The sequence below is a fragment of the Lontra canadensis genome, unplaced genomic scaffold (genome assembly GCF_010015895.1).
Source record: "Lontra canadensis isolate GAN:19392208 unplaced genomic scaffold, GSC_riverotter_1.0 scaffold18, whole genome shotgun sequence".
NCBI classification, from domain to species: domain Eukaryota; kingdom Metazoa; phylum Chordata; class Mammalia; order Carnivora; family Mustelidae; genus Lontra; species Lontra canadensis.
Window position 1 is genome coordinate 7,034,285 of NW_022631012.1, and position 27,610 is coordinate 7,061,894.

A 27,610-nucleotide genomic window follows, 5' to 3' on the forward strand; every position below is an offset into this window, starting at 1 on the left:
AATGTGGGGTATTTTTAATACCACCATATGGGCTAAAAATTTTTTTTTCTGAAATCATACTATATCTATGTTTTTAGTTTTAAAATCCCATTACTTTCTCGTGAAATGATAGTGATAGTCAAGAGAGTGTTTGTCTTTAAAATCCTTATTTAGAAGAAGTAAAAAATTCGAGACTTTAAAAAAAAGTTGTGCTGATCCAGAAAACATGAAATTTGGGTGCTATTGCTCAGTCACCATTCATGGTAGGATTCCTCTTCATTGCCTAGCAGTCTCGAGTACTTCAGGAAGGGGGATATGGAATCATGCCAAGCTCTTTCTAAAGGGAATTTCAAGCATTTTCTTCAGGGAAATTATTAAAGAGATCCTGCTTATGAAATTCACTTGTGTCTATTCTCAGGTTTATAGTTTTCATATCAAGACTACAGTGCTAATTATTAATAAAATAGTTTTTCAAAGATGAGAGATCTCTGAAATAGTATGAGCACCCAATCCGCTGAAATACTTATATTTGCTAAAATGTTTATTTCATTTTGCACTTCCAAAGTGGAAAGTTCAGAGCACAACTGAGAAATACTTGAATAGTCATTGGTTTTTTGTTTGTTTTTCTTTAATGTTGCTGCCGTTGTTTCTGGGACTCAGGAGATTGGAGAAGCTAAAAATCTTGGACATATTTAAGAAGAAAAGTCATTTTTCTGTTTTTTCATATCATGCTTTGACCAACACATTATTTTACCCTGAGATTTCAGAGCTGACCTAGAAGGAAGCCATTTGGAGATGCAGAAAGTGTTGTAAAAGGGAGAGGAGGCCCCAAATGCCCAATGTCAAGGAGACTAGAGTTGGAAGGGTTAATTGTAAGGCTAAAGCACAGACAAGAAGCAAAGTTCAAAGACTCCAGCAAAATTTAAGATGATTTGTCAGGATAGGTCTGAGTTAGCCAGGGGAGATCTGGCAAGTTCAAAGCCAGCATTGGCCAGCAACCTGAAATCAACATGATAGCTGCCATAGTCAGTGCTCTAAGGAAGAAAATAAACTAGTTAGAGAGCTCTCAGACCTGAGACAGTTTGAGGCCTCTGGATCACTCTGTAGACTTGGTGAATATTACTGGCTTTCATGTTTTTACTTCACGAACTCTTAAGATGTCAGAGTAGCCCTGTCCCTTATATGGCTTTGCTTGTACCTTAAAGAATTGTTGTAGAAAGACAGCCAGATTCTCATCTTCATGTGCCCAAGGACCTCAGTTTCAGCAGCAGAGGGCAATGGTTTGATCTGATCTGATGCTAAGTCCCATATCCATATGGAGTCTTTCGTGATCCAATACAGGGAGACCTGGACCAGACCTATCAGACTAATGTCCTCTTTTTTCCACTTGGGAGTAGCCATGACCCAGCATACCTGCAGAAAGCAGGGCCAGACTGAAATATGTGGATGCCTAAGCAGGCTAATATCCTGGCATCTTACTCATTGGTACTCTTTCAACATGCTTTGAGTATATACTCAGAGTATTTAATATATTTAGTAGATAAGGGAAAAGGGAGAGAAACTCATTATCAATAAAAATACATTATACTTCTCGCTTTTGAAATGAAGTATTTATTACATGCTCTAACACCAGCACTACCTTTTTACCTTACTTGGAATGGGATTCCTGATAAATGTTTCCGTAACTCTGAACTTGTTCATGTTAGTCACAGCCCCTCCAAGAGTACAAGCAACATACATGGATATAATTACAAAGTCTTGATTAAAATGTACTTTTTTTTTCTGGCTTTCATCTCAGCAAAATGTTTTCAATTTTTTCGTATACCAAATCTTGTCATCTTTATCAGTTTTTCTTTTTCTTGCCCACTTGACCTAGCTAGAACTTTCAGTAAAATGTTGAATTGATGCGTTGAGAACAGACATCCTTGTCTGGTTCCCGATCTTAAAAACGTTTGAGCTTTCATCATTAAATGTACTTTTGACGGAGTTTTTCCATGGATAGCCTGTATCTGTTGAAGTTCCCTTCTTTTCTTAGTCTGTCAAATGCTTTTTATCACAGAGAGAGGTTGGATTTTGTCTAAGGCTTTTTTTTTTTTTCTTTTTTGGAGGGGGGGGCATCTACTGAGATGATCTTGTTGTTTTTGTCCTTTATTCTATTAATATGGTCTGTTACATCGTTTGATTTTTAGATGTTAAACCAACCTTGTATTTCTGGGATGAATCCCAATTGCTCATAGGTTGGGGGTTTTTTTGTTTTGTTTTGTTTTAAAGATTTTATTTATTTATTTATCTGGCAGACAGAGATCACAAGTAGGCAGAGAGGCAGGCAGAGGGTGGGGGGAAGCAGGCTCCCCACTGAGCAGAGAGCCCGATGTGGGCTCAATCCCAGGACCCTGGTATCATGACCTGAGCCAAAGGCAGAGGCTTTAACCCACTGAGCCACCCAGGTGCCCCAGTTTTTAATTCTTTTTATATGTTGCTAGATTCAGTTGGCTAGGTTTTTTGTTGTTGTTGTTGTTTGTTTTGAGAGAGAGCACGGTGTGGGGTGGGAGGCAGAGTGAGAGAATCTTAAGCAGGCTCCACTCCCAGCACAGTGCCTAACACAGGACTTGATCTCACAACTCTCAGATCACAACCTGAGCCAAAATCAAAAGTCACTTAGCCAACTGAGCCACCCAGGCGCTTCTGGCTAGTATTTTTTTGAGGATATTTATATCTTTTTCCAACTGTTTAATTCTTATTTTTATTTGCAATTTTTACAGAATCAGTTGACGGACTTTTATGCAATGAAACTAATATCTTACACCCGTATTGATTGATTGCTCAGATGACTATGAGCTGCTTCATTCCAGGATGCTTTCCCTAGCTTACAGTTTCTCTGTACATGTGCTTACCACCAAAATGCTCAGTACTTAATATATAAAGAAGTTTCTTGGGATGCCTGGGTGGCTCAGTTGTTAAGTGTCTGCCTTCGGTTCAGGTCATGATCCCAGGGTCCTGGGATCAAGCTCCGCATCAGGCTCCCTGCCTGGTGGGAGGCCTGCTTCTCCTTCTCCCACTCCCCCTGCTTGTGTTCCCTCTCTTGCTGTGTCCTCTGTCAAATAAATCAATAAAATCTTTTTTTAAAAGTTCCTTAAAATTTCCATTGCTATCTACTTATTCTCTAGAGGGACTAGTTCACATTTGCCAGTAATTTAAGGAGTAGCTATGGAAACATGAGCTCACTGGCACCTTATTTCCAATTTATTTGGTGACCAAGTGTAATACAACTTACCAGTTCATGTCCTGGCACTGGCTGGGCCACACCATAATCTAGCTCTGATGACATTGGACTCTAATGTTTGGGTTCACAGTCCCTGATAGTCACAGAAGGGAACTCTCAGGATATCTTTCCATTTTATATTGTGCCAGCTATGGTTTGGGACAGCATAATCAGAAAACAATATTCATATCTTCCCCTTTCATCACTTTCTTTGGGAGAAAGGAGACGAACACCTATCCGAGCACATGGTACCAAAGCCTTGCCAGCTGGTGGTGAAGTCATGTGTGTAAAGCCTCCCAAGCTTAGAGTGCAGGGTTCAATAAGGACAGCTTGTTGAGCAGGTATAACAGGTACCAAGACAGACTCCGATCTGCCTTTTCCTCTAAACTAACTGCATCAATGGAAAATGATTTTTGTTATTTGATTAGAGCTTTAGGCTTAGGCAACTCTCATTGTGATAACTCGGGCTTTTTATAACTGTTTTCAGAGGAAGAGAGACAAAGAAAACAAGGGAGAACAACTCTGACCATGGTCTAAAGCCAGGCTTCTGTCACTAAGCAATAAAGAAAAAAGCTCAAGTAGCCCTTGCATAAGTGGGAATTTGCGGTTGCTAAAGCTGCCCATTCCCCAAACGACTAAAATATGTTATTGGCATTTGGCACTGTTTCCTATGTTTTGCTCTCCTTAAATTTCTCTTTAAAAGGGTTTGAGTTTAAAGGCAGAACCACTGAAAAATGCAATTTAATCATAGAACTGTGAAAGGCCGAGTTAACCCCAGGATGCCCTGTTTTGTTTTGTTAAACCAGAACTTTGAACCAGGCTTATTCCCAGGAGCTGCTAGGAAGTCTAAGGGTAGGCAGAAGGGAAGGAAAAGAGAGAGGTAGAAGAAAGAAAAGGACTAGGCCAGACCAGCTCTGGGATGGCATCACCATACATCAAGGGCTTCCCACCATCACCAAATGACTCCAGGATGTACACTGGAAAGAGCAGCAGGAGAAAGAGATAGGAAATTGAAGAGAGAGCACTCAGAGCCCAGGGCAGGAGTGGAAGGGCTCACTGGTGGCACAGTCTCCCATACCACAGGCCGTCACAGAACACTAGACTTCCAATGGCTTCTTGGCCCTAATTCACTTTTTTAACAGTTGTGTTTTCCCCCAGATTATTAAAGTATATTCATGTCACAGAATCTGAAAGTACAAGTACTAGGGAGAAGGTAACCATCAGACAGCATGGCCGAGAGTTTCAGATCCTAGCCCTTGGCAGACCAGAGTTTGGGTTCCAGGTCCACTGCTCAGCATCCTCACATGCAGTGAGGGGACATAAGATCTCACAATGATGTGAGGGTTAAATGAGATCACTTACCTAGCCAAGGTGAGATACTGCTGCTGCTATCACTAATTACTATTAGCCCACCAGCACAGTTAATAATTATATATACATCTGGCTAGTTTTTTTTATGCATGTATTAGGTATAAAACATGGCTCATTCTTTACAGTATATAAATTTTAATCTTGCTTTAACTTATTAAATAATCTTCAGAGGCACTAATTCTTTTGTCTTGTAGAGGATTCCATTGCTGTAGTTTAATGCCTTTTCCTTTTTATTAGATATTTAGGGGTTTCCAATTTTATATTATAAATAACACTAGGATATACATCCTTGTATAAAATCATTTAGCTTATGATTAAGATAAATTCAGAAGAGGAATTATTATGGTCAGGGTTTGAACTTTTTAAAAGTTCTGGATATAGTTTACTAGATCAATACCTGCCAACATGGGAAGTTCTCCCCTCAGCATTAGCCATTGTTATTTTATTTTTTTTAAGATTTATTTATTTATTTTTAAGAAAGAGGGAAAGGGAGGAGCAGCAGGCCCCCCACTGAGCAGGGATTTCCCCATGCAGGGCTCAATCCCAAGACCCCCAGGATCATGACCCAAGCCAAAGGCAGCCGCTTAACTAGCTAAGGCACATACAGGTGCCCCAGCCATTGTTATTTTACACACACACACGTGCGCGCGCGCACACCACGTGTGCACCGATCTTTGATAATTTTAGAGGCCAAAAAAAGGTTCCTCATCATTATTTGACTTTGCAGATCTATTTTTTTTTTTATTATTTGGAAAGCTAAACATTTTTTGTGTGTTTATTACTACATTTTATTTATTTATTTATTTATTTTTTAAGATTTTATTTATTTATTTGACAGACAGAGATCATAAGTAGGCAGAGAGGCAGGCAGAGAGAGAGCGGGGTTGGGGGGGGGAGCAGGCTCCCTGCTGAGCAGAGAGCCCGATGTGGGGCTCCATTCCAGGAGCTTGGGATCATGACCTGAGCCGAAGGCAGAAGCTTTAACCCACTGAGCCACCCAGGCGCCCTATTACTACATTTTAAAAAATGATTACATTTTGGGATGCCTGGGTGGCTCAGTTGTTAAGCATATGCCTTCTGCTCAGGTCATGATCCCTGGGTCTTGGGATTGAGTCCCGCATCAGGCTCACTGCTCCGCAAGAAGCCTGCTTCTCCCTCTCCCACTCCCCCTGCTTGTGTTCCTTCTCTCGCTGTATGTCAAATAAATAGATAAAATCTTACCCAAAAAAATGATTACATCTTTTGTCCATTTGGGACAGGCTATTTTTTCAGTTTGTTTGCATGAGTTCCTTATACATTAGGTGTCCTGTTTTTCCTAGTTTTGTTGTTTGCCCTTGGATTTTATATGTGATGTTTTGATAAAAGTAAGTTTTCAACTTTTATGAGTTCATATCTGTCCACTTTCCCCTTTTGTGATGCTTTTCTGTGGCTTTAAATCCCACAAAGCCTTTCAGAATCAAATAATAATTTGCATTTTCTTATCTATTAAAATAATTTTGTATGTTTAATAATTTAATGTTTCTGGGATTTATTTTTATTCATGCTATAAGTGAGGTTATAAGGGTTTTTTCCCCCAAAAATGGTTAAGCAGTCATTTTAGCTCCTTTTTAAATAGTCTGTCCTTTCCATCCTGACTTTTGATACCATATTCTTTGTAATCTAATTACATGTGTATCCTGGGGTCTGTTTCTGAGCAATCACTCCTATTTCCTCAGTACCAAGTCTAATCGCCAGTATCAGTCATGTGAATTTCATATTTTCCTATCTAGTAGCACAAATATATCCTCATATTCTTGTTTTATAAAATTGTCTTACTTATGCCTGCCCTTTTGTCCTTCCAGATCAACTTTGGAATTAACTTGTCAACTCAATTTACTTTTTAAATTACTTTTATAATTGTACTGATTCCAAGTTGAATTTTTGTAGTTTTTCTTAACAGTGAGAATTCTTAGCTCCGGACTTGAAAAGAAACACATGTAGTTTAAATTTATGTAAGATTAATCAGCTAAAGAATTAACTTATTTTAAGGGCACCTGGGTGGCACCATCAGTTAAGTGTCCAACTCTTGGTTTCTGCTCAGGTTGTGATCTCAGGGTAGTGAGATGGAGCCTGGCACCAGGCTTCATGCTCAGCACGGAGTCTGCTTGAGAGCCCCTCTCTCCCTATCCCTCTGCCCCTCCCTCCCTAAAATAAACAAATAGTTTCTTTAAAAAAATAATTACCTTATTTTATCATCTTAAATACAAGTATGATTGAATGTTCCCAGCAAATGCGGCCAGAACTTGTCAGGAGACAGTTGCAGAGCCAGCCACTTCCTGTCAAGTTATGAGACTTTTACAGACTGCGCATTAATATTCATTTTTGAGGTACAGAAGGGGCTGAGCATGTACCAAATGTTCAAATGCTTCAGTATTTTTTATTCTACATAATCAACAAGAATGTTAGCTATTCCAATGACAAAATGCTTTTCAAGATCAGTTCAAAAATTGCCCAGTCTGGCCTTTCTGGCTGCCCACAGAATCCATCCTCCATTGTCCTCATGTTTGGAAAGCTGACTAGCTCATCCCTCAGGAATTGTACATGTCCCGGGAGTTCATGAGTCACATGTCCCCTGGAGGCTGTGCTGAAGTGTATGTGGTATTTAACTGGCAGCAGCTCCTCTGCCCTCTAGGCTCTTGCCATTAAACCACAACCTCATCTGGTCACAGACTTGCCATTCTGTTTGGGCAGAGTTGCCATTGAAATGTTTGGCCCTGGAGCCTGCAGTAGAAATATTCCAGAAATATTCCATTTCAGCTTTTAGGATGCAAAGGTTGAATGCACTTGGGAAGGCCCGGAGTGGAAATGGAGCATTAACCTCCTTAACAAGTGATCTGTTGACATCTGTGGAAGGCAGTTGAGCAAGTTGGGGTTAAGTGGTAGCTAGAATCAAAAATGCCCTAGATACTAGGGGACATTTGGCCACATAGGAGAGCAGGACAAGGCCCTGAAATCATACAGGCTGGAGTTCAGACTCCAGCTTTGGTGCACATTGGCTCTCTGACCCCAAGACAAGACCCTGAATCTGTCTCCGTTTACTTAACTGTAAAATGAGTGGCCTACTACTTATTTTGGACAGTTGCAGTAAGAACTGGAGGTAAATATAGAAAACATCAAGAATTCATACATGATGATAGCAATAAATAGTAGTTATTAAGAGCAAAATTTCTTCAGGGAATGACAAGGTAGGTTGGCATCGGGAGAGTAGGAGATGGATGCCCAGTAGATAGAAACTAGAAGCAAGTTGGAAAGACAGGATGTACCTAGCTTGTGGGAAGACCTTGGAGGGCATGCTAAGGAGTTGAGAACTTACCTTGTAGGGGCTGAAGAAGTTTCAAGGGGTTTTCATTAAAGAAATACCAGTTGGGGGAGCCTGGGTGGCTCAGACAGTTAAGCGTCCAGCTCTTGGCTTCGGCTCAGGTCATGATCTCAAGGTTGTGAGATGGAGCCCCATGTTGGGCCCCATGCTCAGTGGAGAGTCTGCTTGAAGATTCTCTCCCTCTGCCTCTCTCCTCACTCATGTGTATGCGTGTACACACACACACTCTCTCTCAAATCTTAAGAAAGAAGGAAGGAAGGAAAGAAAGACAGACCAGCTCTAGAACATACTGAAGTATAGTGTTTACAACTGGGCTCTGGGAGTCCAGCTCCCTACTCTACACATCTAAGCTGAGCGACCTTGGGCAAATGAATTAAAGCCTTTTAAGCCTCAGCTTTATCATCTACAAATTGGTAATGGGAAAAATATTGACCTTTTAAGGTTCTTGTATGTAATAATAATTACTTATTTAATGCTCACTGTGTGCCTGCCAATGTTCCAAGTGCTTGACTTGTATTAGCTTAAAGAAAAAAAATGAATTAAAAAGCTTCGGTGGGGACTGGCACAGATTCAACAGTCAGTCACTGCTGTGGGGGTGGTGCAACGACTGATATCATTTTTATCACTTGGTCAAATCTGTATTTTATGATGGTGTAGAGAATGGGTTGGCGTGGTTGGGGCTGGAGACCAGGAGAGCAGGTAGGACAATAGTAGTTTCACACACATGTTTAAAAGTTCATTGAGTTGTACCTAAGATCTGTGCACTTTATCTTCTATATGTGATACCTCAATTAAAATATATGTATGAGAGATAGCCTCTTCTCACAGTTGACCTAAGCGACTCTACAATTGCCTGGAGTTCCAATTAGCTGAGTGCTCGTCACTAAAAATAAAATAATAAATACATTTTAAGAAATAAAAGTGACTGAGGGAATGAGGTAAAATCCTTTTTCAGTTACCCATGCTCCCGGAGAACAGAAAGCCTAAGGAAAAGCAAAACCTCTACAACTCATTCAAAACTATGACCTGCTTGATAGTTTTCCCTTGGCTAAAGCTACCAGCTGTAGCAAATGACTATCAGAGTCGTCTCTCTTCTGGCCCAGTGGCATAGAGATGCTAGAAGGGAGAAAGGCAGACTACTGGTGTGGAGAAGGAGGTTAGGTGCTGGACCAGATCACAGACAGTCTGCCCACATCCCTCTGAGAAATTGGCTCCTTACAGGCCTTCCTTTCTTAGGACCCATTTCCATTTAGATTTTGCCGTAACTCTGAACATGTCACATGTGGGCCTGCCATTCAAAAACGCTTTTCTCTTTGAGCCTGATCTTATCTCTAAATGTCGACCTGTTGTAAAATCAGTTTTCATTTTGTTGTTTAAGGCCGAGTCTAAGGCAGGCTAGTCAGTTCATTGATTTTTGCTTGGATTGACACCAAACTACATGATAAAAATGTTCAAATTGGGTGACAAACTTGCCCTGCACAGTGCCCTGGGTGGTATGAAATTATTGTGACCTCTGAATGTCTGGGGAGTGGATAAAAAAATAGGATATCAATACTGTTTCTCCTTCTATTGACTACAAAAACACCCATGTAAATCTATAAGAGTTTGGGGACCAGCCTGGTGATCAAGATCAAATAATGTGCCTCGGGGGAGGGAGCCCTGGGGTCCGGTCGTTTCTGAGAGGGCAGGAAGGAAGAAGCAGAGCTGCAGAAGGGCACTGAAAACACTTAAGTGAGATTCGTCAAAAACACAGTATGCATCCTGATTGCTTACCTGCTAACTCCCAGTTAGGTATTTAAGGAGATAAGATTAAATGTCTAGAATTCAGTGATAATTATGTAAACAAAAACCTGACCTTAAATTGCCTGGTATTAGATAGGGCTATTGACACTCCACATATCTTATAAGTCATTCTAATTGAATGGGGCAGTGTTACCTTCCAAAACCTAAAAACACCTGTAAGTCAGGGAACATTCTGATTAGACAAACAGGTCTCCTTAGATACAAGCTTTAAATCCAATGCAGTCATGACAGTTTCCCTGATAGGCAGTTTTCGAGAACTTTTGTGAAAATGAACGTATTATTGGAGACAAGTTAAAACACAGGCCATACAAAACCAAAAAAGGAAGGTCTTCTACATTTTTACAATGTTCATGTATACGCATATGCAAATTTCCTTTATATGTTTCTAAAGCCATGCTTTATATAGCTGTCACTAATTTTTTTTTTTACCAACTTAAACATTTACTATAAAATGTTAACTCACATGTGTTATTTAAACATCCAGAAACAGAATTTTTATCTATATATACATGTTGAAAGTATGAAAAGGCTAGTTACTTACAAATTGAGGCCTCGGGGACAAGCAGAGCATCCTCCAACGCGTCCAAAATGGCAGGAGAAAGGAAAGCAGACTGACTTGAGGCTTTTATTGTGGTTGGGGGGTGGGCCTGGGAGAGGATTCCCATAGGAAGCAGGAGATTGGGTGTTTTGAATCTGTTGCAGGTGCTAAAGCGAGAACACTTGGGCTGTCCATCAGCTTGCCCAGGTGTGGGGGCACAAGAAGAGGCAGGTGTGGACCTTAAAGCTGTTTGCAAACATCAAAGTAACATTTAACTCTGTATTACAGACATCATCTACACAGTCACCAATTTGTTTTTCCAGTGTTACCACCCAAATTTCTCTTCCCTCTCTACTATTACTATCCCTCTTTTACTTCTAAGAAGTTATCACCTTTGAATGTCTGTGATAGATTTCTTTCCTTTTTTACTGAGGTGTAATTGGCGTACGGCATTATATCCACTTCACGTGTTCAACGTGATGCGCTGCTGTGTGGAGAAATGGTCACCACAGCATAAATCACCATACATTATCAATAAAATTTCTTTTCTTGTGATGATAAAAAAATGTGATGATAAAAAAATTTTTTCTTGTGATGAGAATTTTTAAGATCTGCTCTCTTATAAGGCAACTTTCAAATATGCAGTATAGTGTTAATTATGGTCATCAGGCTGTACATTACACCCGATAACTTAATTATTTTGTAACGGGATGTGTGTATCATTTGACTCTCTTCATCCATTTCATTGATCACCACCGCCCCCCCCCCCACTGTCACCACACCCGGCAACTACCGCCAGCCTGTTCTCTATATCTGTGAGCCTGAGTTGGTTTGGGTTTGCCATGTTGTCACAAATGGCAAGATTTCATTCTTGTTTATAGCTGAGTAATATTCCTCTGTGTATGTGTCCCAGTTTCTGTATCCATTTACCGATTGGTGAACACTTAGATTGTTTCTGTATCTTGGCTATTGTAAATAATGCTGCAGTGATCATGGGAGTGCAGATATCTTTTCTTGTTAGTATTTTCACTTTCTTCAGATAAATACCCAGAAGTGGAATTGCTGGATCACATGGTGGTTCTATTTTTAATTTTTGAGGACCCTCCATACCATATTCCATAGGGGGAGTGTCAGGGACGATTTAATGTTAAAAGCTGTTTAACTATTAGGGCCTGCTTAGCTAGAGCGACTCCATATTGCCTAGGTAGCCCTATTGTTGTTTACATCCATGGACTTCATTCCGGGAATAAACGCCCCAGTAGTTCCTGGTGTCGGTTCCGGGCATCGATTCCGGGAGTAAACGCCTTAACAATAGAAGCCACGTACCTTGGGTCTGCGGTTATGCCCTATAAAACCAGCCTGTGAGATCGGGAGGGGGTCGCTCTCCTCAGAGGTGGCCCTGGCGGGTCAGTCTGACTTCTAATGCTTGGCATAGAATAAAGCTTTTTGCATAACTTTCACTTTGTCTCAGTATCGTTCCTTTGATAACGGACCCCAACTGGAGCACCAAATTACATTCCCACACCAGTGTACAAGCGTTCTCCTTTTCGCCAACACTTGTTATTTTTTGTCTTTTCAGTAACAGCCATTCTAAAAAATGCAATGTGGTAGCTCACTGTGGTTTTGATTTATATTTCCCTGGTGATTGGGGATGTTGAGCACCTTTCATGTACTTGTTGACCATCTGTATGTCTTCTTTGGAAAAACGTCTATTTAGATCCTCTGCCCATTTTTCTTTTTTTAACAAGCTTTAATTCACTTTGTTTTTCTTGTATAAAACTATGTGGTGGTGAGATGCCTGGGTGGTTCAGTTGGTTGAGCGTCTGACTCTGATTTCGGCTCAGGTCGTAATCTCAGGGTCCTGGGATTGAGCCATTCATTGGGCTCCACCGGAAGTCTGCTTGAGATTCTCTTCCTCTGCCCTTCCCCCTGCGCATGTGCATGTGCTCTTCTCTCTCTCTCTCTCTCTCTCTCTGAAATCAATCAGTCTTTAAAAAAAAAAAAAAAAAAAACTATGTGATGCCTACAGCTGGATCCTGGGTCTTCTGCATAGAAGTGGGTCTGTACAAGATGGTCAGTGAGTTCCTGATAGGGAGACTTGGTGAACACAGTCTCTTTCCAGAGGTCAGTGGCGAGAGCCCTATAGGTTTTGGAAATGGCATCAAAAGTAGCCTTGGCAGGGACGCCTGGATGGCTCAGTTGGTTAAGCAGCTGCCTTCGGTTCAGGTCATGATCCCAGCGTCCTGGGATCGAGTCCCACATCGGGCCCCTTGCTCGGCAGGGAGCCTGCTTCTCCCTCTGACTCTGCCTGCCTCTCTGTCTGCCTGTGCTCACTCTCTCTCTCTCTCTCTCTCTCTCTGACAAATTAAAAAAAAAAAAAATAAATAAATAAAAATTTAAAAAAAAAAAGTAGCCTTGGCAGAGTTGCCCAGGGTGGCAGTGCAGCCCCTGGCCAAGGTGTACCTCTGCCCATTTTTCAATCAGATTTTTTTTTTCTATTGAGTTGTAGGAGTTCTTTATATTCTTTGTATATTAAATATCTGATTTACAGATATTTCCTCCCATTCACTAGTTGTCCCTTTATTTTGCTGATGGTTTCCTTTTTTGTGTAGAAGCTTTTTAGTTTGATGTAGTCCCACTTACTTATTTTGGCTTTTGTGGCCATTGCTTTTAGTATCAAATCCAAAAAAAATCTTCACAAGACTGATGTCAGGGAGCTTTCACCTATGTTTTCTTCTAGGAATTATATGGTTTCAGGTCTTATATTCAAATCCTTAATCCATTTTGAGTTAACTTTTTGGCATTGTATAAGATAATGGTCCAGTTTGATTCTTTTATATGTGCCTGCCCAGTTTTCCCAGCACTATGCATTGAAGAAACTGTCCTTTTCCCATTGTATATTCTTGGCTTCTTTGTTATAAATTAATTGACCATATACCTGTAGGTTTATTTCCAGGCTGTCTATTCTGTGCCATTGATCTATGTATCTGTTTCATGCCAATACCATATGGATTTGATTACTATAGCTTTGTAATATAGTTGGAAATCAGGGACCATGATACCTCCAGCTTTGTTCTTCTTTCTCAAGATTTGCCTTGGCTATCATACAAATCTTAGGATTTTTTCTTCTATTTCTATGAAGAGTGCTATTGAGATTTTGGTAGGAATATAACTGAATCTGTAGATTTCTTTGGGTAGTATGGACATTTTATCAATACTAATTCTTCCAATCTGTGAGCACAGAGTATCTCCCTTTATTTGTGTCTTCAGTTTCTTTCATCAGTTTTTCTTATAGTTTTCGGTGTGTAGTCTTTCATCTCCTTGGTTAAATTTATTCCTAGGTATTTTATTCTTTTTTTTTTTAAGATTTTATTTATTTGAGAGTGAGAGAGAGCAAGCATGTGGGGGGGGGGGCGGTCAGCAGGAGAAGCAGACTCCCCACTGAGCAGGGAGCCTGATGCAAGACTTGATCTGGGTCTCTTGAGGATCGTGACACAAGCCGAAGGCAGTGGCCCAGCCAGCTGAGCTACCCAGACTCCCCTGTTTTATTCTCTTTGATGCAGTTGTAAATGGGATTGTTTTCTTAATTTCCCTTTCTGATATTTCATTACAGATTTCTGTTTTTAAAGTCTGCCCTTCTCTCCCCCAACATACTACTCTGTAGAGGTAGCTTTCATTAACTATAGCTGGTCTGTCTTCTAGACATTTCTACACATTACAAATGTTAATTTTTAATTCAATTTAATTTTTTTTTTTTTTTTTTTGCAAATGGGATCAAGTAATATTACCTTCCTGCATCTTGCCTTTCTCACTTAATAGTATCCTGTGGACTTCTAGGCACATGTGCACATTGTGTAGATAAAGGTTAACCGGCTACATAGTATAGAGTTATCTTGATTTTTTTTTAAATTTATTTTATTTATTTTAGAGAAATAGAGAGAAAGCCCAAGCAGGGAAGAGGCAGAGGGAGAGAAATCTCAAGCAGACTCCCCACTGAGCACAGGACCCACACTGCAGGACTCAACCTTACAACCTCAAGATCAGGACCAGAGCCAAAATCAAGAGTCCAATGCTCCATCAACGGAGCCACCCAGAGTTATCTTAGTCTTTAGCCAGTGCGTTCTTTCTCTACTAGAACCAGTACTGCAGTAAACACCTCATATATTTCCCTGAGCACCTGTGTAACTCCATCTGTAGTGTAAATTAGTGAATACGACACTGCCAGGTCAAAGGGTAGATGTGCTTTGTAGTTTGAGAAGTATTGCCACTTGCTTTCTGAAAAGGTGGAACCAATTCTTACTTCCATTTAGTATCTTGAGTGTTTTCCTACACCTGCATTGTCTAAATCAACAGTTTTTTAATCCTAGCCAATCTGATAAAAAGTAACTTCACACTATTATATTAATTTGTATGCTTTTCCACTGTAAGGTTGAGCATCTTTTTTATGTTATTTGCCATTTGTAGTTTTTATAAATTGCCTATTTATTTCATTAACCTGTATTTAAATTATATTATTGGTGTTTTTCTTATTATTTTAAAAGAACTCTTTCTATATTAAGAAAATTGGCACTTTTTTGTAATGATGGGAACTATCCTTCCCAGTTTGTTATTGTCGTGCCACTTTGTAAGTGGTGTTTTGTATTTTACTAATTTTGAAATTTTATCTATTCACATTTCTCTCTCTTCTAGGGCTTCTAAGATTATAAAATATTTGCCCCATGTAAATCTTTTTCTCACATTTTTCTCTAATATTTTTGTAGTTTTAAAATACTTTTAGAGCTTTCTTTTTACATTTAAATCTTCAGTGTATCTGCAGCTATTTTTTTATGGAACGAGTTAGAGATTCAGTTTTACTTTTTTCCACGATATCTAACGAGTTACCCCAGGATCATTTATTAAGTAACTTCTCTTTCCCCACTTCTATTGTATAGTATGTTCCCATGTATATTCGAATCCGTATCCTGGGTATACAGATGTCCAGCATATGGACGCCACAAACACAGCAGATAATATTCTTGAAAAACAGGATGTCTGAAATCATAATAAGTACTGTGCCGTGAGTGGTGGTTTACTGCTTGTTTGACTCCTTGAGGCAAAGAAGAGAAATTACCAGCCGTCTTGAGACAATGGCACGCGAGCCAATAAAGAGCACCTCCTTCGGTTTATATGCAGGGTTGTTTTTCCTCACGCCAGTAACCCAGCCGCTTACTAGATCACAGCCTTCTACCCAAAAACTCATTTTGGTTTCTCATTTAATCTTAGGCATTGCTGGTCTCATAAAAGCTGTTAAGTAATAATAATGGTGAGCACTTACGTTGTGCTTTTAGTCCGTAAGTGCTATCTAAACTTTAACTAATTAAATGCATTGATGAAAGGAAGGGATTTGCAGACGTCTTCAGGAAAACTGATATCTGGTTGCACACCTGTGAGGGGATGATTCCTAAAAAGCATTAACTCCCTCTTTGAATGGCACTCAGCAAGCAGAGGAATAAAAAGCTGGTGACATTATTTCACTTCTTTTGAAAATTTCCTTGGCTATCTTCTAATTAGTCTGGTTAAACTCACCTTTTATCTCTCTCCCCAGATATTCCTTTTCTACATTCCTGGGGGCATTCAGCAAGCTCCTTTTGATGTTTTCCCTGTTGGTTAATCACAAAATCATAGAATCTTCAAACTGAGAGGGATCCTGATTGATCCTGCAGTTTCGAATGACGTAGTGCCGTCCCTTTATTCCGTGGATGAGGGGCTGAGCACAGAGAAGTGAAGCGACTGACAAAACGTATTGGGCAGCTCACCAGCCCCGAGGCTGGGACTGAAGCCCGGACGCCTCACTCCCCGCTCAGCCCTCCGTCAGCGCTGTCCTTGGTTCTTTCTGTGAGCATTTCAGTTTGCCCTTGCTATTTTTGTTTTTCTTTTCTGTTTCCATCCTTTCCCTACTTTTCCTTCCCTTCTTTACTTTCTGCCTTTTCTGACTCTCCTATCCTTCCATGATCAGGTAATTTTGCTTTTATTTCTCCCGGTGTCTCTGTATCCCTTCAAATGTGGAGTCTGTTGTTGTTTTCTGGTAAGATGTTTTATAGTGGTCTCTCTGAAAAGCCATCCTTCTCTTATTTCTCCCACAGTTCATGCATAGAGGGAGTTGTTTTGTTTTGCTTTGCTTTTTCCAGCTGTAGCTGCTTCTCCTTTTACGAAGCTGCTTCTCTAGTTTTGGTAAGTAGGCTAGGCTTTAAGTTGATGTTAAGTCCATTTTTGTCACAGAACTTGGTGGCTGCTTTAACTGGTGATTTTCCCAATAGTTTAACCATGAATAATGTAATATTTAAAATCATATTCCATATTCAGAGAACAACACAAGATGTGACCAAATACCGTTATACAGGGAGCGAATATGTTGGACCAAAAAATCTTCCTGTAAACCAGCGGCAGATCCAATTCGGTTCAAATTTGTGGGTAGATGTTGATGCAGATATAAGACAGCGCATCTTGCTTCCAGGCCGGGCCTGAATTCATTTAGAAATCCTCTGTTTCTACATGGTGGGTCAGTAGGCACCCAGGGACCTCAGAATTCCCAGGCTGAACCAAACCTAGACGCTTCAGTCTGACCTCGGATGCCCTTAGAAAGGCCCCTTCCTAGAGTAATGAAAGGTCCTTGAGGAAGGGGGATCTGAATCTGTCACCAACCTGCAGAGTGATCTCGTGCAGCTCACATCACCACAGGGCTGCAGTTTTTTCAGATATTAAGTAAGGAAGATGAGTTTAAAAGACCATTTAGGGCTTTTCCTTATTACTATTCAGTGAGTTAGTAATATCTTAACTAGAGCCAAAATGAACATTAGAGACCTGCATATAATTTATTTCAGACATACAACTAAGTAACTCAATAGGGAAGCAAAATTCTGCTGACCATACCATGAGAATTTTCTGAGACTATCTCAATTTAAAATTCTTTAATTTAGGGGCGCCTGGGTGGCTCAGTGGGTTAAAGCCTCTGCCTTCGGCTTAGGTCATGATCCCAGGGTCCTGGGATCGAGCCCCACATCGGGCTCTCTGCTCAGCAGGGAGTCGGCTTCCCCCCCCCCCCTGCCTGCTTCTCTGCCTACTTGTGATTTCTGTCAAATAAATAAATAAAATCTTTAAAAAAAATTCTTTAATCTATTTTCCTCATAAATACACGTGTACCTCAGTCAGACCACATGACCTGTCTTGGGGCTCACGGCGCGTGGACCACATAATTGTACTCACCCTTTGCAGATGCTTCCACTGAAGTTCTCGAGCTAGTGGCCCTGGAGTCACGTTACCCGGTGCAGAAAAACTCTGTCCCAGCCCGTATATTTTTATGAATAAGAAATTCGTGTTCTTGGATTCATCTTTGCCATTCACCTATTAAATGAAATTGAAATTATTTTTCTTTTATTCCCTGAGACTGTTTCCAGCGGGAGGCAGAATGCGATTTGATGGAAATGATGACCACTCACAAATCTACCCAATTACATCAACCAGATTAAATTGTCACGTAGTTTACAAAGTCTAAGTAGAAACTGTCCCGTTTGGGAGAGGCTCAGATAAGAGCTAATTGGTAACCTCCTAATCCACCTGCAGTGAAGTGCTTGATGAGCCAAAGTTTCTGTCCTGTGAGAGGGGTGGGGAACAGCTGATCAGAGTTTTGTTTACGCCCCAGCCTCCAGCCCTGAGCCATTATAGGGACCTCAGGGGCGCCTGGGTGGCTCAGTCAGTTAAGCCTCCCAGTCTTGGGGTCAGCTCAGGTCATGATCAGGGTTGTGAGATCCAGCCCCTCGTCGGGCTCTGAGTTCCGCAGCAGCAGAGTCTGTCCTCTCCCTATGCCCCTACCCCACTCATGCTGTCCCTGTCTCTCTTTAGAAAGAAAACCAAAAGGAGCTCAAAGGCTAGTTATGGGAAAATGGGGTTTTAACAAACTTTTTGAGATAGGAAAATATTACACTAGTTCTTTTCTTTTTTTTCCCCTTTTTAAAATAAGTTCTACGCCCAATGTGGGTGAACTCACAACCCTGACATCCAGAGTCCCATGATCTGACTGAGCCAGCCAAGTGCCCCTGGTTATTTTCTATTTTTAAGAAAAATAATATGGTGGTATGCTTTTTATTTTCTATGTTTAAGGACTTATGATTAAGAATGGTAAAATTTGAGGGGCGCCTGGGTGGCTCAGTGGGTTAAGCCACTGCCTTCGGCTCAGGTCATGATCTCAGGGTCCTGGGATCGAGCCCCGCATCGGGCTCTCTGCTCAGCAGGGAGCCTGCTTCCTCCTCTCTGCCTGCCTCTCTGCCTGCTTGTGATCTCTCTCTGTCAAATAAATGAATAAAATCTTTAAAAAAAAAAAAAAGAATGGTAAAATTTGAAATTGAATGAAGATGAGTGTTAGGGTTTTCAAACCTGAGCAGAATCTATGGACTGTTTTTTCCTAGCTCTCCACAAACTCACCTGACCGAGATCACAGACTTCATGGTACCCACGTGTTAATGCTGAGAAATGGCACTCAAAGAAAAAATAGTGACCACAACCTTTCACGGTCCTCTGGCCGAGCATATGCAAACTAAATTATATTTGAAATCATTTTATAGTGTGTAACAGTTTTGGTTCTTCCATTTCATCAAGCTTGTTACTAGTGAGTGGCAGGTGGCTTTGCTTACCATGAATGGGGTCTTCTGGTTCGATTTTTACGGAGGGGCCATTTGTCAAGTGCAACGGCCCTCTTCATCACAGTATTCCCAACAGTTGCCCAGAATCTAGATGTTACACAATGGCTGAGGAATGCTTGTATTGAAATGGAAGGTAACTTGACAAATCAGGGGAAAGGAGTGAGCCAATGCATAAAGAAATTCAATGAGAAAGAGTTTCTTCTTTTTTCTTGCCCAAGTTACTAGTGGTCTGTCCCTCTCCCCCCGTAGGTTTTGAATGGTGTGGTGGTGCCAAGGGAGTGAAGGTAACGGACATAAAAGAATCATTTGTGCCCTTTTGCCAATCCCACAGATCTCTATTGGCCACAGACCTTGAACATGACACTGCAATTTCCTGGTGCCACACATGAGTAATAAGCAGCTGTTTCTGAAACTGTGGTTTGGAGAAGGCAGCACTAGGTTATTTTTTAACTTAATTGTAATTTTTGATTGGTCTGCAAGAAAGTAAATCAAATAAAGTCTGTTGTCTTAGTCTGCAAGAAAGCCATAGGCCTCAAATTCCAATGCTGACCATCTTGACCAGAATAGAAAGGGGGGAAAATGTGTGTATCCCTGAGCTGGAAGTTCAAGCAGGCCGCTTCCGTGGGCTGCAGTCACACAAGAAGGGTCAGCATAGTTGGTATATCGGTCAGCCAGCTGGAGGATGAAAAGTGACGCTGGGCGGCTCCCTGAGTTTTAGAAGTACCTGAAATGATGCATGCAAAGAATTTATAGAAAGATTGCAAAAGTAAACAATAGCAAAATGAGGCAGAAGATAGCATCTTGATGTTGTTGCCTTTTGTCCTTATCCTTGCATGTGATGAGAGGACACATCATTCTAAATCACAGATGAAAGTGTGTATTCTTCGACTACCTGACCAGTAAAATGCCTCTGAAATAATCACATATGCACACCCTCCAACTAAGTCAGTCAGACTTAGTACCCTCCTTAGTACAAGAAATGAAGCGTAATGGAAAACAGAAGCAAACTCATTTTGCCTCTTTGGGGCATCTGCCTTTTCTCAAGCAGAGGGGGCAGTTTGGCATGAAGAAGGCGAAGGAGAAGTACAAGGGGTTGGGAGATGTGGGAAGAGCTACAGATGTTTTCTGCTAATTACTCTGTCATGATTTTGTTCACGTAGACTGGCCACTTGGGCAAAGTAAGTGGAAGGATAAATAAGCCTCATGTCAGTCTAGTTCACCTTCACTCCTGACATCCTGAAATGACCACATGGTTAACTAAAACCACTCTCTTTGTCATGCTAAACATGGAATGGCCTTGTGACTTTTGACAGATTATTATAAAGTTATATTAACCGTGCTAATTACAAGTAAGAAAAGATTAAGAAGGACAGTTTCCCAGTGTTGCTAAGGTGTTCTGTTATGTGAGTGATTCAGCTCAAGCTTGAGATGTGTTAAATGTCTCTCCCCAGCATTCTGCCTGCCATATAAGCCCCGTTCTCTTATTCATAGCAGTATTAAAGGGAATGGAACTGACCTCTTTACCTTAATTTCTACTGAACCCATCCAAACAGAAAGACACTTTGATGCCTTAAAAATGACATACAGGGTGCCTGGGTGGCTCAGTCGGTTAAGTGGCTGTTGATTTTAGCTCAGGTCATGATCTCAAGAGTTGTGAGGTCAGACTGCACTGGGCATGGAAGTTGCTTGAGATTCTCTCTCCCCCTCTCCCTTGGCCTTTCCTCCCCCACTCCCTACTTGCACTCTCTCTTTCTAGTAAATAAAGAAAGCCTTTAAAAATGACATATTTTAAAAAAGGCCATTTGTCCTCCCCTCTGCTGTAAATCTCAAGTGTTTGAAAGAAGGAATGAATCTAAATCATAAAAGTTTCTGTTTAGATTAAGATAAACTAATCGTAAGCAATTATTTATTAATCACTTGTTCTAAGTTAGACATTGTGTCCAGTGCTTTCATTTTATTAGATCTGATCCATCCTCAACCCTGCAAGGTAGATATTATCCTAATTTTTCTGTTGCGGAACTGAGGCTTGAAAAGGTTAAGTAACTTGCCAACGTCTCGTGGCTGGAAGGCGGATGAACTAGAATTTGTACTCAGATCAGCTTTGCCTTTTCCACTCTGCTGCTTCCCAGTACCCAGAGACAACTAAGTTCTGAGGCAGTATGGAAAACTCTGTAATGTCAGCCTCTCTGGGAGAGATGAATCAAGCTACCACACACCAGAAAATACAGCCAAGCTGTCAAGAAGCAAAAACGACGATAGTCAGATTTGGTTTTGTCTTGTTTTTTTTTTTAAACAAGCTTTGGCCGGTTTTATTAAGGAAGCAGTTCTGTGGTTTACTTTGTCCTGATCAGTCCTGACTTGCTCTCAGTGATATCAGAATCCCCTGGATCAACTCTGATCTGAATACACAGTTAGTAGAACTTTTACCCTGCTGGGCCCTGTTGACGACGACGATGGCTGTTTCTCAAGGCAGTAACACTGCCTAGGCAGGAGCTCCAGTTGGGGGTTGACATAGAAGAGTTCTCATGTCTGACTTCTCTCAGGCTTTGCCCTTTTTGGCCAACTTGCTGGCTTGTTGGACATTGGACTTCGTCCAACCCATAGTCATTTTCCAGGTCCACTGGCGACCTGGCAGCTCTTTTCTACGTTGTTCTCAGTTGGAACCTGAAGGTAGTGGCTCCTCAGGCTTTGGTCTTCTTTGAGGCCACCATCTTCGTGATGTTTATGGAATATGTCCCTAACCTCAAGCCCCCACCAAGATGGCTAGGAATTGGGAGTGAGAGCTGCAAGACTCTCGGAGGCAGGAGGTGGTGGAGGCAGGACACTTGATTTCTTTTTAAGCAATTATCCAGAACAAAGATATACCTGATTTTTATTTTTTAAAGGATGTGGTCACTTTTTTAAAGATTTTATTTATTTATTTATTTATTTGAGAGAGAGAGAGAGGGTGCGCACGAGAGTGGGGTAAAGGGCAGAGGGAGAAGCAGAGTCCCCGCTGAGCAGGGAGCCCGATACGGGGCTTGATCCAGGAACTCCAGGATCCTGACCTAAGCTGAAGGCAGAAGTTTAACTGGATGAGCTACCCAGGTGCCCCTATAATGTCTAGTTTTTAAAAAGAACTCTAGGAGATTTCACACCTAGCCCTTAACTTCTCTTAGTGATGAAACCTTTAGACCAGAAGCCGGAAGAGTGTCTCTATTTCCAATGCTGTTAGCAGTTCTATTCAAAGACAGGCTCTAAACCTCCTAAATTTATCTGTACCTCTGGAAAATTGTAAGTATGAAGTTTTCTTTTCTATAATATTAAAGAATTGTACATAAATTCTAAAATAAATGCACAGACTATTACCTCACTTTTCTGGAGGAAAAGCTTTCAGCATCTTCAGCTCTTTGGCACATGGCCATGACCCTAAGCTAACAAATAGGAAGAACAATTAATCAACTATAAGCAGAAAAAAAAAAAAAAAGAAAGAAAGAAAGAAAGAAATTCCTGAACAGCTGAGCAGCCACCAGCTCTACGCACTCCTTATGCTCCTCTCTGAGTCACACAGCAGAATGATTGAAAATATTTGTGACACAAAGACAGCCCTATCACGCAAATGCTACTGCCGGGCAGAAACACAGGAAGGCGTCTCTGGTCAGTCAGCAAGAACTCGTGTCTGCGGCAGAGAGAGGATACTGAAAATAAGCCTGAGACTCCGTCTTTGCCCTCAAGTAGTTTACATTCTTAGACTGCTCCGTATAAAATCACCATTTTATAGGTCGTATTTTTTTTATGTTCAGTCTAGTTGGATAAGCAAAACAATCACATGTTAAACAATACTAAAGAGTAAAAACAGCATCAAGTTCTGTGTTAAATTATATGATATAAAGTAAATCATACGAAACACAAGAGATCTGTAACAGCTGAAGTAGCCAACGACGGCTTTCCAGATCAAGCTGACTAGATCTGAGCCACGAAGCCTTGGTGAAATTTAAATGAAACCTGAGATAGAGGAAATGACATGACTGGAGGCACAGGAGAAAGAGGAAGCATATTCTATACAGGGAAAATTTTTCTCGCAATGGAAGATACATAGTAAGAAATGGAAAATAAGCTTGGATAAGTAGTATAGAATCAGCTTACGGAGACACTTGCACACCAAGCAAAAATGGAAGCTCAGGTCTTGTCCAGTCCCCTCGTACACTGAGTACCTAGGACATAGTCACTCAATAGCATTTTATGAAATGAATGAGTGAAGCGTTCTTACTAATAACAAAATAAGAATTCCCCAAGATTCGAAAAAAGAGATGATACTTGATAAAAATGATATCCAAAGCTTATTAGTGTATATGCTGGATGGGCCAAAGGGAAAAGACTGGCATCCAAAAATAAAACTAGAAGATGATTTCATTAATCTAGAGAGGAGTGATAATAGCTGGGGCAAGATAGGAAGAAAAGACTTGCACCAGAGATATTCAAAAGAGAACCAGCGTGAACCTTGAAAACATTATGCTGAGTGAAAGAAGCCAGTCACAAACAAACCATATATTGTATGAGTCTATTTATATGAAATATCCAGAAGAGGTAAATCTATAGAGACAAAAAAAAAAAAAAAAAAAAAAAGATTACTGGTTCCCTAGGGCTTGGGGGAAGGGGGACAGGTTACAGGGGAAGAGGGAGTAACTGCTAATAGGTACAGGGTTTTTTGCAAGTGTTGATGAAATGTTCTAAAATTGACCGTGATGATGGTACACTACTCTGTGAGTATACTAAAAACCATTTAATTGTAGACTTTACATAGGTGAATTACATGGCACATGAATTATATCTCAAAGATGTTATTAAAAAGGAGAGGGAATTAATAAATATGGTGAATGACAATATATATGTGTTTGATGGAGAAAAATGAACCATTCACTGTAGACTACGTAATTTCCAGTTTGAGTCTCATGGAAATAGTAAGAATATCCACTAACACTATTATTACGTAAAATTATTTTAGGATCACTGGATGATGAAAAAAGCCATGGAAAAAAAGTAAGAGATATAATATTAGAAAGGAAGGGACCAAGTTATTACATTCAGAAAACCCAAAAGAGTCACCTAAAAATAATTTGCATTCATGAAAATTCAGTAATATATATAAGATATACACAAATGTCAATATATTGTAAATATCAACAATAGCTAATAAGAAAAAATGTTAGATAAAAGTTTAACCTTGAAATAACCTAAATAATAGTGTGAGTGGCTTATATGAGGGGAAAAAAACAAAATTTTATTAAGCAATAACAAATGAAGATTTAATAAAATGGAGATATAGGTGAGGTTCTTTGATAGGGAGAATAAATATTATAAAGATACCAGTCCCCAAATTAATTTTTTTAAAGATTTTTTCTATTTATTTGAGAGAGACCAGAGCTTGATCTCAGAACCCCAGGCAGATGCTTAAGCAACTGAGCCACCCAGATTAATTTTTTAAAGCTTACTAAAGTCTCCAGGTAGAATAAATTTACATTTCTGTCAGTATAAATTTGGTGAGATATTTCAAAAGCCTTCAAATTGTTCATGGCCTTTATCTCAAAAGAAGTTCTCTAATAGAGAAAAAAAAAATTATGGGATGCCCGGGTGGCTCAGTCGGTTAAGCATCTGACTTCAGCTCAGGTCATGATCTCAGGGTCCTGGGATCGAGTCCCACATTGGGTTTCACACTCAGTGGGGAGTCTGTTTCTCCCTCTCACTCAACCCTCCTCTCTCTCTGTCTCTCTCTCAAATAAATAAAATCTTTAAAGAAGAAAAAACCTTTGTGCATAAGATGACCAGTCTTCTCCTTTAGATCCTAGATGATAACTTTCATGCCTTCCTCCACGTCTTCCCTTTACACCCTCAGTTCCTCCAAACAACTGTTACTCACCTGGTTTCCGGACTGTTCTATATCCTGATGTTTTCCTCTAAATGGACTGTATTTTGTTAGTGCATCTCAGCATGTGTCATTAACATTGGTTGTTTAGGAAAGAGTAACACAAGTAAAACCAAACCCAGCTGCACTATTGTTACCGCAATTTAGAAATAACCCTATGACACACTGGAAAGTGTTTACCGGGGGTTGGTATAAGATTTGGTAGTGGTTATTTCTTAGAAAGTGTGTATCATGTGGTGGTATTAGGAGTCCATGTTACTGGGATTTATTGAAGTTAATTGTTCTTAAGAAAAGATAAATAAAAGCAGGTCAACCTATGGCTTCCTGAAGGAAGTGCAGAGGAGATGAAATGAAAGAATGGTGAAAAATGCACTTGCTTGATTCAAAAAACAGCCAGCATACTTTCCACCCCCTTTATTAAGAAAAAAAAAATCCAATCTTATAAAGCAGTGAACCTTATTTTTCTGCATCTTAATACAAAAATGTTTGAAAAAAACCAACTTTTAAAATGCAAAAAAGCTATATACATACACATACATAGAGTGAAAGACTTGGTTTTCCAACTGTTCCCTTCCTTAGAGTTAACTGCTGTTACATTCATTTTTAAAACATCGTAAGATTATTCCATGATGTTTAAAAACCACTTTGAGTTTTTTGTCTCCAGTATTATGTATAGCTTCATTTTTTGCAAAATACATTATTACATTCCTTATAGTCTTTTTATCGGCTACTGCTAGTTATTCACCTTGACATCGTAATTTCTCTTTAAGTGTGATTTACTACATTTCTCTCAGATGTTATTTTTATGTAAAGTTGTCATTTTAATTCTGTATTTATTTGAAAGTATCCAGCTATATTACCAGTTATGTCCAGCTATTTCCAAATTAATCTTCATTGTTTTATACCAAAATCGGCATGTATACGTGTATGCATGAATGAGAGAGAAGGCAGATTTTTTCTCTTGTTAGTATTGAACTGCTGAAGACTTGGAGGCCTACTCAGTATTAGTTAAGTGAGGCGGGATCTGACTAGCCATTGGTTCCATCATGGTAATGGTGGGAGGCAGGCAGACGCCAAACAGCAGGACCTAGAAGCGACAACGGCGGACTTTAGAGCCTGTGCCTTAGTAGGAGCAAGCAGCCCCTAGTCACAGCCAGGATCCTCAGCATACAGGAATTCAGGCCTACTTTCGTCAAATCTAATGATTTTTCAGAAGAAGCCAAAATTCTAAATGTTTCTGTAAAATCTCCCAATTATCAAATTGGCTCATTTTCTAAAACACTGAGAGATTTAAAACAAACAGACAAACAAAAAACCTTAGGCTCAATGTGGCTCTCAGACTGTCAGATCGCAGCCTCTTTATTTTCACATACTTAGCAGCAAAGGAAACCTATTTTTCCACATTTGTTACATGTTTTAGGGGAGATGGTAAAAAAGCTGTACTGTTAACTCATCAGAAGATAGATATTATTGAATTTACAAAATAAAATTCTACATTAATATTTACCTTGTCTGTTTTCTACTTGGGGAAATCCACCACATCCCACTTATACCTCACCATAACGGTAAGTTGGGTTATAAAGTAGCGTTCCCCATTTGTCTGTCCTCAGTTCCCTGTATCACACTATAGAGAAAGAGGAATACAGAAGTTTCAACATCTTCATTTTCCAACCTCCAGTGGTTTAAACCAGACAGTTCTTTTGGAGTGAAAGTACTATGTCTTTTCTTTCTCACAGTTGCTGAGAAATTATAATTAGAGGTTTTCCTGTTGTGTAAAGGAAAGGAATTCCAGTCCTCCTGTGTCTACAAGACTTCGGTTCTCAATGGATTTGCTTCCCTGTCCCATTTCTCTTTCTGCAGGTGATAGAGGGGAAGCTGGCTCCATTCTTGGGCAAGGTCATTAAATTTGCCACCTCACACGTGTACAGCTGCAGTCTTTGTAGCCAGAAGGGGTTCATCTGTGAAATCTGTAACAATGGAGAGATCCTCTACCCTTTTGAAGATATTTCAACAAGCAGGTACAGAATCTCTTGTCTTACAAAAGTACACCTGAATGTGTCACATGCTGTTTTACTTGGTCAGATCAGAACAACGTTCAGTCAAGTACTGTATCTCTGTCTCTTACCTTGTAGCCGATTTCCCTTATTCTTGGAGAACATTTTTTACCCTTTGGTTTCCTATGTTTGTTTGTTCCCTGCTCACCTCGCTATCTTTATCCAGAATGAGAGAAGAGTTACAAAGAAACGTCACCTATCTCTGCCTTCTTAGGTAAGGAAGCGTGTTCAGGTTCATTTCTAGAATGAAGATCAGGGAGGAAGAATCCTCACAGCACTTCAGGGCTAAGTGATAGGCCATGGGAAATCACAGTCTTAGAGTCAGGCTAAAACTGGACCGACCGCCAGGAATAAAACTACAAGACACTGGGGAACAGCTGTCTGGCTCACCACATGCTTTTCTCCACAGATGCGCTGCAGTGTGGTGATGAAAGTTTTAGGATCCAAAGGAGAGAGAAGTGGGAGTTTGTGTGGGATTGTTTTTCTAACCAAAGTAATATTTGGGCATCATCACATTCCTTGATTGATGGATGATCTTCTTCCCCCATTAACTTGAGAGTGGGGTTTTTTACTGTTGCTTTTCTTGAATCACAAAATGATACATATCATTTTTCCCTTCATTCCAAAAGCATCCTAGAAATACATACTGTTTAGGTGTCTGTGCACTG

At 40.2% G+C, this 27,610-nt stretch overlaps 1 protein-coding gene across 2 annotated transcripts in view; it reads left to right on the forward strand.

Annotated features, from left to right (window-relative positions):
• The window catches only part of PLEKHM3 (pleckstrin homology domain containing M3), a 174,528-nt gene that overhangs the window by 123,722 nt on the left and 23,196 nt on the right, over positions 1 to 27,610 (forward strand). For both annotated transcript variants that reach the window (XM_032859945.1, XM_032859946.1), the window contains exon 7: positions 26,749 to 26,906. In XM_032859945.1, the coding sequence (XP_032715836.1) occupies positions 26,749 to 26,906 (158 nt within the window). The remainder of the gene's footprint in view (positions 1 to 26,748; positions 26,907 to 27,610) is intronic.